Below are 17641 nucleotides of genomic sequence, written 5' to 3' on the forward strand. Positions count from 1 at the left end.
GTTTTGTACAACGCCCCTTGTGCCCCTCGTCAACACTAAGTATGTAGCGAACGACAGTGCAGCGGAAGAATTTAGTTTGAGCCGTCTGGTTTACTCCTAATGTATACTGAACTAGCTTCCAATATGTTACTACTTTATAACAACAACCTTGTAGAGTAAAAGTGTATTCGATAAATGTGATTCTGTAACAAAGAATGAGATCCAAAAGTCACTTGGAATGGAAAGTGTGCAAATATATTTTCAAATAGTTTTCATAGCAATAAAGATTTAAAAAAAATCACTGACAAAACAATTAACCAGAAACAAATACCAAAAATTACAACAAAAAAATATTGTTTAAAAAGTACACAACGGCTACGTCGTCCACGAATACAGTGCATAGTGTTATACATCTTTAGGTGCTGAAAGGTGGAAATGCTTTCGGGTTTGTTTCAGCTTGTAAACTACACCAGGAAGGAACATTTACAGAAATGGTTCTACTCACTGAAACAGATATCATTTGGTAAAAAAAGTTATTTCTCAATTGTAAATATGTACATGGTATTTTATCACTGATTGTGTATTGATCACACAAACAACATTTCAAATTGTGAATACAATTGATGTGAATGTGAATCTTATATCAGTTTTAAGGTACATTCGATTCTCATGTAAAAAAAAAAGAAAAAAGTCAAAAGAAATAAATGTACAAACATGTCAGTGATGTGTAGCTTCCTCTTCCGCATATACATTTCTATAAAATAATAAAAGTTATTATTACATAAAGAGTCATTTAACTTTGAACAGCATAAATTAATACAAGAAGCAATCGTAAAACATCAGTGGGGTTGTAAAATCAACAAATGGAGAGAATACAAGTCACTGACATTTTAGAGGAATACAAATTTGGTTCAGCGATGTCGTGATGTTGCTGTGCTTTTTGTACAGTCCAGCTGAAGAGAGCGTTCGTTAACAAAACATCCACAGACAGAGATTCTGTCTTAGACAAAGGCTCTGCTCGTCTGTAGCAGTAGCGTGTCATCTTTGTCTTGGAGACTACACTGGCCCCATTTAATGGTTCCCGTCTGCCTCAGGTCTAGACATAGAACACGGTGTGTTGATCGTGATCGAGCTCAAAGTGAGCAATCTCAATGGGCCGAATACTACCTTTAAATACGTGTTCGTATAGTTAGGATTCTGGACAATGTACATTAACCTCTTTTTCCCCACTATGCATTTCAACTTCAAAGGAAAGGTTGGCTAAAGGACATACTTATTTACCTGCTTTAAAATATCAGTCTCAAGTGTGTGTGTGTGGGTAGTTGAGCTCATGTGTATGTATAATGAGTTGTGCGTGCTGTATAAGACTCAAACTGTATTAATATCAGAGTTCTACGGACTCAAATCTCTCTCAGACACGATACGTCAGTATGTTGACGTTTTCTTCCGAGAACAACCCTCTCAGCTTTTTTGGACAGGTATTTTAGTGGGCCCCTGGCACTTCCCCAGTAGCAGATGTGACTGTTGAGTGGGGGAAGACAATGTTCAAAGTAGTAGCTGTGCTATGCTGCCACACAGTGGTTGGGCCGACGGGACATGACGTAGCCTCGGTGACACACACAGCGATAGGAGCCGTCTGTGTTGATGCATCGGCCACTCGCACACACGTTGTCGGGATCCTCACATTCATTGATGTCTGGGCATAGAAGCAGAACAAGGAAACAAGTGAAAACACATACATGTGAATCAGTGAACATCCAAATGTATATACAGTACCAGTCAAAAGTTTGGACACACCTACTCATTCAAGGGTTTTTCTTTATTTTGGACTATTTTCTACATTAAAGAATAATAGTGAAGACATCAAAACTATAAAATGACACGTGGAATCATGTAGTAACCAAACAAGAGTTAAACAAATCAAAATGTATTTTATATTTGAGATTCTTCAAAGTAGCCARCCTTTGCCTTGATCACAGCATTGCACACTCTTGGCATTCCTTCAACTAGTTTCACGAGGAATGCTTTTCCAACAGTCTTGGAGTTCCCACATATGCTGAGCACTTGTTGGCTGCTTTTCATTCACTCTGCGGTCCAACATCCCATACCATTTTTGTGGAGGCCAGGTCATCTGATGCAGCACTCCATCACTCTCTTTGGTCAAATAGCCCTTCCACAGCCTGGAGGTGTGTTTTGGGTCATTGTCCTGTTGAAAAACAAAATGATTGTCCCACTAAGCGTAAACCAGATGGGATGGCGTAACGCTGCAGAATGCTGTGGTAGCCAATCTGGTTAAGTGTGCCTTGAATTCTAAATAAATCACAGGCAGTGTCACCAGCAAAGCACCCCCACACCATCACAACACCTCCTCCATGCTTCATGGTGGGAACCACATATGCAGAGATCATCCGTTCACTTACTCTGCATCTCACCAGGACACGGCTGTTGGAACCAAAAATCTCAAATTTGGACTCATCAGACCAAAGGATAGATTTCCACCGGTCTAATATCCATTGCTCGTGTTTCTTGGCCCAAGCAAGTCCCTTCTTCTTATTGGTGTCCTTTAGTAGTGGTTTATTTGAAGGAATTCGACCATGAAGGCCCGATTCACACAGTCTCCTCTGAACAGTTGATGTGATGTGTCTGTTACTTGAACTCTGTGAAGCATTTAATAGGGCTGCAATCTGAGGTGCAGTTAACTCTAATGAACTTATCCTCTGCAGCAGAGGTAACTCTGGATCTTCCTTTCCTGTGGCGGTCCTCACGAGAGCCAGTTCCCTCATAGTGCTTGATGGTTTTTGCGACTGCACTTGAAGAAACTTTCAAAGTTCTTGACATTTTCCGMATTGACTGACCTTCATGTCTTAAAGTAATGATGGACTGTCGTTTCTCTTTGCTTATTTGCACTGTTCTTGCCATAATATCGACTTGGTCTTTTACCAAATAGGGCTATGTTCTGTATACCAACCAGTGTCACAACACAACTGATTGGCTCAAATGCATTAAGGGAAAAAAATCCCCAAATTCACTTTTAACAAGGCACACCTGTTAATTGAAATGCATTCCAGGTGACTACCTCATGAAGCTGGTTGAGAGAATGCCAAGAGTGTGCAAAGCTGTCATCAAGGCAAAAGGTGGCTACTTTGAAGAATCTCAAATATAAAATACATTTTGATTTGTTTAACTCTTTTTTTGGTTACTACATACTACAGTTATGTCATAGTTTTGATGTCTTCACAATTATTCTACAATGTAGAAAATAGTCAAAAATAAAGAAAAACCCTTGAATGAGTAGGTGTCCAAACTTTTGACTGGTACTGTATGTTCCGGTAGATGTGTAAATCGGTAAATGTATACATTTCCCTGGAAATGTCTAGATTCTCTATTGCACTGGTAAATCTACAGATTTTACTGTAACATAAATGTCAATCTGAGAATAAGAGAATGGCTCTTGCTATGTGATGCATACAGTATGTAGATTGAAAGGCATAAGGTTCAAAGGACTAGTGAAAGGCAGGGAGTTTTGCATATAGACTACTGCGATTAGGTTTGTCTTGTGGATTGTGTGAGGATGGATACCTACCTATGCAGGCCATGGAGGTCATGTCCAGCTCGTATCCCTCGTAGCAGTCACACGTGTATCCCTCCGCCACACGGATACACCTGCCGTTCTCACAGCCATGCAGTATCCCACAGTCCTCTGTGCCCAGGCCTGCATACGGCTCATATCGTCCTGGAGCGGGGAGAGGAGGAGATGGTCAGAAGTAAGAACAGATAGCTAATCAAACACACATTTTCCCACAGGGCCTAGGCTAAGTTAAAATAAAATAAATGTGAAATATTTTGGGTAATGCAGCAGCATTGACAAAAGGCCAGTAATGCAGTAAATGCAGTAATGCACAGAAAGAGAGGGCTTACTCTCATAGACTCTCCTTGGGCCTCCGCCTCCACCACCTGGCCCCCGTCTGTCAGGGAACGGGGGTTCCACATGCCAGGGTTCTGGCACCTCCTCCTCCTCACTGTAGGGGTCACTGTCCGGGAGGGGGGCCAGACTCAGAGGGAGGCCCTCGGGGATGGGAAGAGGGGGCCTCGCCCCAAAGGCAAGCTCAGAACGAGGGTCTGGGAGGGTGCGGAAGGGAGATCTCGGAGGCGCGTCAGGCGGGCCGTAGTCGTCCTCGTCATAGTACCGCTCAGGACTGGGAGGGAGAAATCCAACATGTTTGTCGAGAACATATGTTGCGTCTTGTGATGATATATGTGAATGAGTGAGTGTAGTGAATAGGGCAGTGTGTTACATGTATCCTGAGGGCCGTCTGTATGGGCTCTCTGGGACCCTGAAGGTGCTGGGCGTTCTGCCTCTGAAGCCAGACCTGCTCCCCCCTGGTGGTGTGTAGTCGTCATAGTCAGGCCGGGGGTACTCAGGCCTGCGGGGGATGGGGTCTGGGAAGGAGTCCGGTCTATATGGCAGGCGATACCCCCCCCCTCCTCCTCTACCTGGCCCTGGGTCCGGACCGTAGCGGTCAGGGAAGGGGGGAGGAAACTCTGGGGGCCTCAGGAAGACGTTACATCGAGCCTCATAGTCCTCTGACAGAGAGAGAGAAGGAAAAGAGGCGTAGACCAAAAATGACACCATAAACACAACTCTTCCGCAACAGAGCTACATTTTGCTTGTATCTCGTGACAAAATGCTAACACAGCGGAATGTTCAATGTAAATACTCATCCACAATCAGCGTGGCCATAGTAGCTTATCAGTGAGTGTGCGGTCAGTCTAGTAATACCTGAGTCTCTGGCAGGACACAGAGCACACTGCAGTCCCCAGCCCTCTCCATACAGACAGCAGCACTCAGTGAAGGTGACCTGTCCGCCCAGCAGGGGGCTCTGACACACCAGGTCTGGTGTGACATACTGCCAGCAGAAGGACAGGTTCTCATCTGGAGACAGGAGGGAGAGGACAGGAATGAGGAGGGGAAGGGTGAGATGGAAAGAGAGGCGAAGAAAGATGGAGAAAGGGAGGTGGGAAAAACGAGGGAAAGATAGCAGGAGCGAGAGATTGAAAACAGACGGTGAGAGAGAGAGCTCACAGTTTGAGCTAATAAGTAAAAAATGAGTAGTGAGGACTCATAAGGTGAGTGATTGGGCACTCCCGTCTCCCAGTGTGTGTAGTCTTACCCACGGCGAGGCCAGTGGAATTGACACAGCTGCGCTGAGTGTCGTCCAACACAAGAGGAGGCACGCAGGTACAGAAGTGTGAGCCTAATGTGTTGACGCAGATTCCCCCTGGACAGCTGTCCTCCCCTGCCTCACACTCATCAACATCTACCAGGAGAGGACAGAGACAGAGAGAGAGATGAGATTTTAGGAACCTACCCATTATATACATCCATCTAATTCAACCACAATTATGAAGACTGGGTCAAAACGGCCCAATATCACTGATAAAGATAAGCCACTAACCGATGCACTCCAGAAACACGTTGTCGTAGTAGTAGCCACTGGTGCAGTAGCAGGAGTAGCCAGGGATGTTGTTGACACATACACCGCTCTTACACACCTCAGGGTGGAACAGTTTACACTCATCCACATCTGTGAGAGCAGATAAAGGCCGGGATTACAGGTACAGTACAGTATAAGCAATAAGCATGACTACAAACCATGCGTGTCAAAAGAAGGTCAAATAGGGGTGCTTATATTTGTCCTGTTTCACAGATGTACAAATGTGAAATGAAAATGTGTTTTTTGCCCTCAGAGAGAGGGGTCACAGCCAGGGGTCAGCCATTATCGACAGCAACCCTGGAACAATTAGGGTTAAGTGCTTTGCTCATTTAGTCAGCTCAGGGATTTGAACTAGCAACCTTTCGGTTACTGGCCCAACGCTCTAACCGCTAGGCTACCTGCCGCGTGTGTATGTGAGACAGCTGTTACCTTTGTAGCTAAACGCTCCTAGCCCAGTCACATATCCTCGTCCGCTGGGGCACAACGCCTGGTGCTCGGCTGAACAGCAACCACAGGAAACAACAACAGGACATATCAGAGAGGAACACTTCACGACATCAGAGATAACTTTTTCTGAGTGGGTTGATAGGTGGAGCTGACTCCAGGAGTCTACCATAGACATACATACTCTCTTTAGTCATATACATATGTCCCATGGAAACCACAGGACGCTGCTGACGGGAGAACAGCTCATTATAATGGCCGAAACGGAGCAAATGGAATGGCATCAAACACATGGGAACCATGCGATTGATGTATTTGATTCCATTCCACCGACTACGCTCCAGCCATTACCACGAGCCCCTTCTCCCCTTTTCGGTGCCACCAACCTCCTGTGCTAGATACATGCTCAATATAGTCATACCATAGACATACTCTTCACATCAGTGTTGATCACTGGTCCCTACCTGTGCCTAGCTGAGGACAGGGGTCATACTGGCAGCCCATGCCCCAGCCCTGGCCCACGGTGCAGCAGCACTCCTGCTCAGTGGTGTTACGGGCCAGGACGCTGCACGAGCTCTGCTCCTCGGTGTTGTAGTAACACTCCCTCAACTCGCCAGGCCGGGCAGGAGGCAGCTGGGACGCATCGGGCCGACGCTGGGGACCGAGGCCGGTGGTGGAGGAAGACGAGGAGGAGCCGCCAGGGAACACTGGAAGACCTATGGACGTGATGTTTGAGGGTTGAGGCGTGTGTGGTTATGGCTGCGCTGCTGACCACCAAGACAACATAGTGTTGTTCCCTGATGAACAGCAGGGGGCAGCAACACCAAGCTGTTTGAATGGGAACCTGTCGAAGAGGTCTCACCAAACTCACCATGCACAAACTGGTGTTAAATGGCATTAAAATGGTGTAGGAATGAACATTTGAAGCAGGGAAAGTGTTATTCTCATAAGGGAATAGAAATGTTTATTTTCGTACGGGGAAAAACAAGCTTATCTAGATAATCCTCGAAAAGCACAATAATGTTGGACACCGTACAGTACCTGGTTGGGGCGTGCTGAGGCACTGTCCTGAGCGCGTATCAAACTCCTCCCCCTCTCCTGGACACTCACACATGAAGGAGCCATCCACATTCTCACAGCGCGCCGCGCCACACACGCCCTGCATAGTCTCACACTCGTTTTCATCTAGAGAGAGATAGAGAGAAAGAGAGAGACAGAGAGATAGAGAAAGAGAGAAATAAAGAGATAGAGGAATAGAGAGAGGAGAAAGAGAGTGAGAGAGAGCGTGAGCGCGAGAGAGAAAGAAAGAAAGAGAAATATGGGGTGAAAAGTTATAACCATGTAGGCTAAATCAAGCAAAGACAAATGGCAGGACAGCAGAATGGTAGCGTTTGTACACTTATCAGAGACTCGTGCATCTGAGTTGAGACGTACCCACACATCCCTTCCCATCGCTGGTGGCTGTGTAGCCCTGGTCACACATGCACTGGTATGTTCCAATTTGGTTCTGGCAGAACGCATGCTCCCCGCATACGGTCTCATTGGCACACTCATTGATATCTGTGAGCGAGATGAAGAAACAGAAGTGGAGAGAGATGACATCACTCCTGAATGATTCTGAAGTATGGTCTCAAGTATGGTCACTGTCATCATTATATTTAGATGGATAAACTTGATTAGATTATTTAAAGGTATAAAGCAATAGTCAGTGAAGACAGTACAGTGAGATATATCCCTATCTCTTTTCCACAACGTCTGTGTGTGTCTGCGTGTTACAGACGCATATCTTGGCAAGGAAAGGCGAATGGCATTCTTGAGACTGAGCATCTGCGAGGTGAAAGCCTCCAACCTGACACATCAATCAAACACAGCTGCCATGACGACCAAACCCTTACGCCCCGCCCTCAGCCTGGATCCCACATCTGTGTCCAATCTGCCAAACATTCCTACATAAACTATCATGGCTAAACTGTATGACAGTATAGTGAGAACGGCATTCAATCTCGATTGTAGCATAGAATCAGATCATTGAAAAATAAATCAAAGTGGATTAATAAATACGAGAATAATAAAAAGTAGATTCTTATGTGTGAACTAGATTTAGTAAAGGATGAAGTCGATGAGTTTGATGAAGAGATGGAACTGACCGACGCACTCTCCTGTGCGGGTGACCCGGTAGCCCGGCTCACAGGAGGTGATACAGCGGTAGGAGCCAATGGTGTTCTCACAACGTTGTGACCGACACACTGCTCCCTCTGAGCACTCATCTACATCTGGGAGAGAGAGAGTGGGGATTACACACACACACACAGAAGCGCGTGCACACACACAAAAACGTCAGCATCCCCATAGCGCAGTCTCGAAAGCTGTGCGTGTTACATAAAAGGGACACACGGTTTCAATGGTCTGTCTACGGTGGATGATGAACAGTGCAGAGTAGTTGAGGTGTTGAGTTACCCAGACAGGCTGTCTTCTCTGGGTTGGTGGTGAATCCCACTTGGCACTGGCACTGGTAGGAGCCCTCTGTGTTGACACAGTGCCCATCCTGGCACGCCCCCGGGCCTGACCTGGCACACTCATCCACATCTGGGCACGCAATGACAACACGCCATTACATCACCACAGACAACCCCGCGGTGCCTATCGCCAAGCAAAGCAATCTCACTGTGTGAGAGGCTATGAGTAATATAATCTGTGTAAAGTAGCCTATAAGGGATTATTTGTATAAGGGATTAGAGTTGTCCAAGTTAATGGGCTGTGCAGTTTAAACTGCAGAGTAAACAGTAAATATATGTAATGAGTAGAGACTTCTCCATTCTGCAGGTTTAAGAGTAGCCTACAGAAAGGCCAGTGGGACTTGGGTGTGTGTATGAGGTGTGTGTGTGTGAGAGAGATGGTCGTGAGGCTTCACCTAGGCAGGAGCTGCCGTCGCTGCTGGTGGTGTAACCCTGGGAACACACACAGCGGTAGGAGCCCTCTGTGTTCACACACTCTCCCTTGGGGAAGCAGTACTCCCCCTCTAGACACTCGTTGACATCTGTGAAAAGACAAGACAACCACGTTAAAATATGACAGAAAAGAACACCAATATGTATATACACGTCATCAAAAGAAATCACCAACATTGTGGCATTCATCACCATCATTATCACCGTCATCGATACTGACCTCTACATTGGCGTCCAAGGCCAGTGGTTCTGTAGCCTGGTTGACAGTCACAGCGGTAGGAGCCGTCCGTGTTCACACACAGCCTCGCTGCACCACAGGTGTCAGGGCTCTGGCATTCATCCACATCTGAGGAAGGGAGAGGGGAATGCTCATTGGTACCTCTGCTTCATGTATAGGGTCTTTCTGTTCCCCCTAAAATAGGTTAAACAGCTTCCAAGTGTTTCTCTTAAATCAACACAGCACAAATGGGTTCAGTCCCTTGTGGATATAACTTTTTGACAGTGAAACCACTCCAACGAGACATCCATCCATTCCCAAGTGTTACATCCATTTCTAAGGTGTCTCTGATTTACACGCTATCCCCTTTGAAGTCTAAACATCTGCTGCAAACTCTGTTGGTTCACATCAGCACCAGTTCAACAGCCAGACATCCGTTGGATACCTCGGATGATTTTCATGTGCTCTGGATATCGCAGCATGGGTAAAGTGCTGACTGACAGTGAACTGGGAAAGAAACAGTACATTCATATGAATTGTTTATGGGGTCTCTGTGTTTTTTGTTGAGGTAGAGGCAATGCACCCAGGTGGGATGGAGCACAGTGTCCTTTAATGATACTCGGGTTGATTATTTGTGTGCCCCACAGAAAAAAACTGCTTGGTAGTGAGTAAGAGAAGTAACAGAAGCCAGAAAAGGTGAAGTGAGGAGAGCAGAGGAGAGGAATGCAGAGGAGAGCCCTGACTGCAGTATGGAACTGGGGCTAGAGGGCCACCCCCTCTGCTCACTCATCGCCTACTGTAAGATGATGAAAATCGGCCCGGTCACACTGCCCTGTGCAGTTTATATAAACAGCTGTTGTAACAGCTTGATTCTTCAGCAAACTTTAGCGTGGTGACGGTCTTAGTCAAGCTGCCTCACCAATAACACCAACAGTGTTAGCGATGTGATTGTCTGATTCCGTAAAGCAGTATGAACGGAATACAATCTCAAGTGGAAGGCGTGTGAAAAAGAGCTGGGGTGCTAATTTCGGTCTCGCGTCACATTCCGCAACATTGACACAATTCAACTCTTTAAAAATGTGTTTCCTCATTAGACAGAAATGTGCAGTTGTTCATAAATCCCCTCCTCTCCTTGGCCGTAAAAGAGCCATGACATTCCTTCCCAGAAACAAATGCGGCAGGCAAGTGTGAGAGCAACAAAACGCCTTGGAAAAACATGTCGACTACATGGACAGAATGCCTTGAATTGACTTGATGCACTGCCTAATAGACAGCTAGTCTTACCTGCGCATAACCCATCTTGCATACTGTGGCCAGCTTTGCAGGCGATACACTTGTAGGAGCCTTCAGAATTCACACACCGTTGCCCAGGACACTGTGAGGGGTCTTCGCATTCATCAACGTCTAAAATGAAGCAAGTGGAGGTTACACATCAAACAGTGATATGGACCTTGAACCATCATGTAAAGAGATGCAAAAGTCAGACATATGCAGCCTCACCAATACAGATGCTGTCCTGTAGTTTGAACCCGGGGCGACAAGCGCACCGGTAGCTACCGAGAGTGTTTTCACAGAGGCCGTTGGTACATAGGTTGGAGGTCTGGCGACACTCATCAATATCTGTGTGAAAGTATCAATATCAGTATTGATACAATTATCAATATCGAATACAAAATGGGTGTGTGTGTGTGTTTGTCTCTGTGTGTGTGTGTGGTTGAGAAGGTTGTTCACCTGTACACTGTCCATTTCCAGCATSAAAGCCTGGGCTACAGGCCACACATTTGAAGGAGCCCTCAGAGTTGATACACTCCTGACCAGGACACTGCAGAGCGTTCTCACACTCATTGACATCTGGAGAAGCCAACAGAGGATATTCTTTACAATCCCATAATAAAGTTGACAGAACAAAGACCATTTCTGGCTGTATTTTACACTATTCTGTGCTAAAGAAAGTCATACATTTGACTGCTCTTTATCGGCTGGTAACGTGTAATGTGTAAAAGTAATGTGTACGTTCAGGGCGCAGTCTTACCTGTGCAGGTGTTGCCCTGTAGCCTGAAGCCAGATGGGCACGCACACTTGTAGCTTCCAGCCGTATTCTCACAACGACCGTTAGCACAGCGAGTGGGGCTGTGGAGGCACTCGTCAACATCTGCAAAGAAAAGAAGGAGAAGAACTGTCCYCAATCGCTCCAATGTACTGGTGTTGATAAAGACCATGTTGTGTCCTACCTGCGCAGCGTCTGTTGACCAGCCCAAAGCCTGGCTTGCAGGACACACACTTGTATGAGCCCTGGGAGTTGACACACTCCTGGCCAGGGCACTGGGACGGGTCTGCGCATTCATCCGTGTCTGTACAGGTATCACTGTGTAGTCTGTAGCCAGTGAGACACGCACAGCTGTAGCTACCCTGGGTGTTCTCGCAGTGACCGTTGGTGCATGGGCCGGGGAATTGACGACACTCATCTATATCTGTAGGAATGGAGAGGAGATACAAGAGATTGCTGAAAGGTAGATGCCAATTTGAAATACACTATAAATGTATGTATTAATGGATGGATGGATTTAAAAAAGAATCACAGACACACAGGTATACCTCAGCACACACAGAGACAATGTCATTTTACCTGAGCATTGTCCATCGATCATGCTGAAGCCTGGCTTGCAAGACACACAGTTGTAAGAACCCTGAGAGTTGACACAGGCCTGACCAGGACACCTCAAAGGGTCCTCACACTCATCCACATCTGAAATAGAGCCAGAACATTAAAAGTCCGGCAGAATTTGTTTTCCATAGATTGAAGGTTCCTTTCGCTGACAGGTTCAAAAGAGGGAATGTAGGTAAATACAGTCATCGCTCGTACCTGCGCAGGTCTTGCCTTGTAGTTTGTATCCCGTGTGGCAAACACACCTGTAGCTCCCGGGAGTGTTCTCACAACGACCATTGGTGCAAAGGCTGGGGGTCTGACGGCACTCGTCAACATCTACAACAGGGGAGCGACACAGACCGTTAGCGCTCTCTATCAAACAGCCTGTGGAGAATTCTACTTAAACTCCCTATAACATTGGTCATTACCTCAACATTTTCAGAAGAAAGGTTATTATTTGGTTTTGTGTACAACTGCTTCCGGACAAGGAGTGTTACCTCGGCATTGTCCGTTGAGCAGCCCAAACCCTGGTGGGCAAGACACACACTTGTATGATCCTGGAGAGTTGACACAGGCCTGACCAGGACACTTCAAGGGGTCCTCACACTCATCCACATCTGGGGAAAGGGAGAATGATAGACAGGAAGTTTAATATATCCGACTGACCAATAGTATAATTTCACAAACATCACACAATCTTTCGTGAGTGAAGATAGCAGTATATACAGTACAGTCGCTTCGGTAGTGAAACAATGTTGACTAGATGCAGAGATAGCTTCCTTACCTTTACACGTGTTGCCCTCTAGCTTGTACCCAGTGCGGCAGACACACTTGAAGCTACCAGGGCTATTCTCACAGCGGCCGTTGTTACAGGGGTTCGGAACCTGACGACACTCGTCAATATCTGTGCCACAAAAAAAGTTTGTCCTTTACTCAAAGACTTGACAGTTAACAGTTATCTAGTTTCTTCTAGAATGATCACAAGGACTTCTGCACAGCTATCATAATCYACATAATATTCCTTATAATAATCACAATCATGTCAATAGTACTTATTGACTGCTGATGTTGGAATACTATGTTGAGTACGTGTCCCCTCTTACCTTGACACTGCGTCTGTTGGAAGTTGGCTCTGAAGCCAGCAGGACACACACATCTGTAGCGGCCTGGTGTATTCTCACACTCCCCAACAGAACAGGGACTGGGAGCCTGGATGCACTCATTGACATCTAGAGATACAGATGAGAAAAAAACAACGTGAGGGATTCTCAAAGAACAGTGGCCAGAGTACCAGACACGATTTCCTAATCCTTGACTTCCAAGTAGAACACAGAGCATTCCAGGGGAACGCCAGAAGGTCTTTCTCTATACCCAACGAAACAGAGTAGCTGTTGTCTGAATAAACGTCCAGGGCACAGCTGCTGTGGCTAGCGACTATGTGTGTGTGAGTGGCGTGTACAGTGGGGGGAGGGCTGTACCTATACAGCTGGTGCCSCGTGGTCCCGGCTGGTATCCAGAGGGGCAGCTGCACCTGTAGCCCCCTTCTGTGTTCTGGCAGCGGCCGCTGCCGCAGGGCGGGGTAGACGTCCTGCACTCGTCTATGTCTGAAAGGAAAGGGGTATGAGTGGYGTTAAAGAGGTCAAGAGGAGCATGACCAAGCCTACAGTAATCAAGCTGCCTCTCAGGGGATGGGATTGTAGTGAGATGCTTGCGGTACCTAACCAGTCTGAAACTGACTCATCCATAAAYACTATCATCATGTTCAACGACCGCACACTATAAATACAGCTGAGGGCCAGTATAGTATCAGGAACAGCCAACATTGGGATGTGTATGTGTATGTGTGTGTTTGATGCTTCCTAATAGTAGTTACGTAGTTTAACGAGCAACAGTGCCCTAACAAAACAACATTCACCTTGACAATGAGTCTGCTGAGRGTTGTGTTGGTATCCCTCGTTACAGATGCAGGTATGTCTCCCTCCGGGCTGGTCCACACAGCGGCCCTGTCCACACACCTGGGGCATGGTCTCACACACACCCCGCACTGGACGCCCAATCAGATGGCCGTAGACGCACGTACACARGCATGCACGCACACGTAGACAGATATGCACATTTAGTTAGCTTGTCTGTCACCGTTTCAAAAAACGATTACAAAGTGGGATCTTAGCTGTCATGTCATCCATATCAGTCGTCTGAGGACGTGAGAGGGGATAACACAGCCACGGAGAATGGTGTGAGGAGGATCTGATCTCATCTGGGTGCCTGATCTCTGCTTACATTGGAGAGCTGAACAAGGAAGCTCTGGCATACACTCATCCCATTTCACACTTTGAAAAAAGGMTTCCAAAAGGGTTGTTCGGCTGTCACCATAGGAGAACCCTTTTTGGTTCCASATAGATCTCTTTTGGGTTTCATGCAGAACTCTGTGGAAAGGGTTCTAAAATGGAACTCAAAAGGGTTCTACCTGGAACCAAAAAGGGTTCTTTAAAAGGTTCTAAAATGGGGACAACCCTTTTAGGATCACTTTTTCTTTCTTCTAAGTGTGCAGCTCACATATTTCTCAGGGACTATTATGAGGATTTATAGTCTCAGAACTCACTTATTATGAGGCAGGTTCAAGGCTGTGGGCATAATAGTGTTCAATTCTAGGTTACAGCACAAACCTGACACCTCCCTCACGAGCTAAAAGTTAGCAGCTCGTTGACGGCCCCGCCTTGAGATTCAAACCTGACAACGTGATAAACGAACAGTCCGGTGGTGAACAGTTGGCTCACATTAGGCAAAGTTTTGCGGCACAAACAGAGCATTGTACCCATCTGGTTACTGCTTATATCTTGAGCCAGAGCTCCTGGCTCGGTCTGTGTGAGGTTATTCCCTCTTTGAATCTCTCTTTGTATTGCAAAGTGCATTAAAGAATGTAAAACGCCTTTTATCGACTGAGGCTTTGAAGTTGAGGTGTGTGTGTTCATGTGTGTGTGTGTGTGTGTGTGTGTGTCGTGGACTGTGTGTGTGTGTGTGTGTGTGTGTGTGTGTGTTGTGGTGTGTGTGTGTGAGGGGACAGGGTTGACTAAGTACTCTAGTGGAGACAGAAAAGGCCAGAGCCAGAAACACATCTGATGTCTAAGTTAAATACAGGTTAAATAAAACATGTATTTGAAGGTGGCTAAAACCGCCAGTAAAAATCAACGCCTCAGAACATTCAACTCCACCTACCTGGGATTCTTAAGCACTCATTATTCTGGTCCATTTGAAATGTGAACTCATGCTTTCAAGTGCTGTCACATCAAATGAGAGCGGAACAGACACAGGATGACCAGTTGTCATACTTCAATGGAGAACTTTGAACTTTTTCTCACTCCACAATACAGACTCCAAACTATATGCTTCTTTGTTCTTGAGTCAGTTGTGGAGTACAATAGTTAAAGTTCTAATAGGAAATGACATGGAGTTGGCAGTGTGAGAAGCCAGAAAGTTGAACCAGCGTTTATCGAATTTACCTAATCTTGGAGCCATTACTGTATCAAGATGAAACACTTTGTGGCTGTGGTATACGGTTTACGGTACCTGGCCTGGGGATGGGTGGGCGGGGCGTGACCGGAGATGGGAGGGGCTGGGCGGGTCTCACTGGAGATACTGGCCGTCGGTCAACTGGAGGCCGTTGGGTCTGAGTGGGGGGTCGAGCTGGAGAAACCAAAACAGGACATAAACATTTACTGAGAATGTCTAGATGCATTAGAGCTTTCGCTTGTTGAGAAGATGCAGCTTGATGTGAATTGTCTTTCTCACAGCCTTCTGGACATAAACATCAAAATACTAAACATTGCAATTCTGTCTCAATAGTTGATGTTGCTATGTGGAAATGACAAGAGCATGTGAAGGGTTTGATTCCAAAACGTGATAAGTGCTCATTTTTCACATTTGCATTTTCTTCTGTGTATAAATTATGGCTGTTCTCATACTTTTAAAACATTTACTTTAGATGTACATTAGAATGTTTATTTTTTTGCAAAACGCAATATCCGTATTGTTTCATACCAAAACGTGCTATATCCAGAGCCATGTGTTTAGAGAGTTGGGCCATTGAGATTTCTGCAGTATGACGTATTTACATGTCACTACAACATTCTATGGCAGCCATGTTAGCTCCAGTTAACATTAGGCTACATGTGGAATATAAAAAAAATTCAAAAAGTTTGTCCAACTCTTTAAATATATTGATCTGGTTATATCCACTGTACAGATGGCTGAAACAATCCATATGCTTTTTTTTGCCACTGGTGCAAAGTGAGTCATTTGCATGATATTTGTCTGCTTAATCGTAAATTAGGTTTCGCTAAATATTTTTCCAACACCTAGGAACGTAATCAGAAACTTATCTTATCCATTTAGGCTAACCCCTGGCTTAGTCAGCTAGATGCGGTGATAGACAGCTGTCACTCAGCTGTTCGCGCGCTGGCTAGTTGCTACCGAGCGTTACGCTAGCGTTTAGCTCTTGAGTGTCACGGACCTTTTGATTATGGATCCTTCCCTAAAGTTTATATAATCAAACTCATAAAGCTTGCCTAGATTTATCCTAATGAATGAAAAAAACTTTAAAACCCCCCCAAAATTGTTACAAAAGTTGCTTAAATGTCCAAAAYGAAAACACACTGCATACACTACAGTACACTATTCACCCTCTGGATACAATACATCGGCTATATGATATTTGCATAATTTAGTTGAAACAAATAGATTATTTTAATATGTATTTATTTGTGTATCTATACTTAATTACATGTAACTGTTTAAAACCCAATCGGGAAACCTTTTCTATTGGAGTTCTGTCTGGGGCGGATTTAAAACCTGTTAAGGACAGGGGGCAGTGTTTCCACTTTGAACGAATTGCGTACCCAAACGGAATTTCCTCCTACTCTGCCCCAGAAGGTAATACATGCATATTATTATTACTATTGTATAGAAAACAKTCTGAAGTTTCTAAAACTGTTTGAATTATGTCTGTAAGTATAACAGAACTCATTTGGCAGACAAAAACCTGAGAAGACTTCCAAACAGGAAGTGAGAACTTGATTTTCAAAACAGTGCCAAATGATATCCCATATAGTTATGGATAAGCAAACACTTCCTAGGGCTTCCACTAGATGTCACCGTCTTTAGATTTTGGTTATATGATTCTACTATAAAGGAGGGGCTCATAGGAGCTATTTTACTGAGTGGTTTTCAGAAATCTCAGTCTCATTTTGCGCGCGAGCGAGAGACAATGCTCTTTCTTCAGACAATGAAATTCTCCGGTTGGATCCTTATTGATGATTAATGTTAAACACATCCTAAATATGGATGGCATACATCATTTGACTTGTTTCTACGACCTGTAACGGAGCGTTTTGAGTTTTTGTCTGGAGGGATTGCTCGTGCGTCATGAAAATAGATTCGTGGGCTGAACATGCTAACAACAAGTGGCTAAAMGATGGGCTTTATGGAACTTTTCAGTCATTTATTGTCGAACTGGGAATCCTGGGAGTGTCTTCTGATGAAGTTATTCGAAGGTAAGTGCATATTTATAGTGTTTTTTGTAGCTTCTGTTGATGCCAAAAATGGCGACTATTTCTTTGGCTGGATTGTGCTCTGAGCGCCGTTCTCAGATTATTCTTTTTCCGTAAAGTTTATTTTGAAATCTGACACAGCGGTTGCATAGAGGATAAGTTTATCTTTAATTTTGTGAATAACACTTGCATCTTTTATCAATGTTTATTATGAGTATTTCTGCAAAATCACCGGATGTTTTGGAATCAAAACATTACTGCACGTAACGCGCCAATGTAAACTGAGATTTATATATATATATGCACATTATCGAACAAAACATAAATGAATTGTGTAACATGATGTCATATGACTCATCTGATGA

General features: G+C 45.1%; 1 protein-coding gene across 1 annotated transcript in view; it reads right to left on the bottom strand.

The window, feature by feature from the left end:
• Positions 1 to 212: 212 nt before the first annotated feature.
• The window catches only part of LOC111957214 (latent-transforming growth factor beta-binding protein 4), a 77217-nt gene continuing 59788 nt past the window's right edge, over positions 213 to 17641 (bottom strand). Inside the window, 28 exon segments of the mRNA XM_070438124.1 lie at positions 213 to 1675; positions 3563 to 3712; positions 3898 to 4175; positions 4275 to 4563; positions 4760 to 4912; positions 5151 to 5297; positions 5436 to 5564; positions 5904 to 5972; positions 6383 to 6634; positions 6960 to 7103; positions 7353 to 7478; positions 8066 to 8191; positions 8376 to 8504; positions 8830 to 8955; positions 9087 to 9212; positions 10368 to 10487; positions 10584 to 10703; positions 10815 to 10934; positions 11116 to 11235; positions 11315 to 11554; positions 11710 to 11829; positions 11947 to 12066; positions 12228 to 12347; positions 12515 to 12634; positions 12834 to 12959; positions 13209 to 13334; positions 13646 to 13774; positions 15298 to 15414. Of these exon segments, the coding sequence (XP_070294225.1) occupies positions 1542 to 1675; positions 3563 to 3712; positions 3898 to 4175; positions 4275 to 4563; positions 4760 to 4912; positions 5151 to 5297; positions 5436 to 5564; positions 5904 to 5972; positions 6383 to 6634; positions 6960 to 7103; positions 7353 to 7478; positions 8066 to 8191; positions 8376 to 8504; positions 8830 to 8955; positions 9087 to 9212; positions 10368 to 10487; positions 10584 to 10703; positions 10815 to 10934; positions 11116 to 11235; positions 11315 to 11554; positions 11710 to 11829; positions 11947 to 12066; positions 12228 to 12347; positions 12515 to 12634; positions 12834 to 12959; positions 13209 to 13334; positions 13646 to 13774; positions 15298 to 15414 (4076 nt within the window). The 3' untranslated portion in view covers positions 213 to 1541.

Source organism: Salvelinus sp. IW2-2015, linkage group LG4p (genome assembly GCF_002910315.2).
Source record: "Salvelinus sp. IW2-2015 linkage group LG4p, ASM291031v2, whole genome shotgun sequence".
Classification (NCBI taxonomy): Eukaryota; Metazoa; Chordata; class Actinopteri; order Salmoniformes; family Salmonidae; genus Salvelinus; species Salvelinus sp. IW2-2015.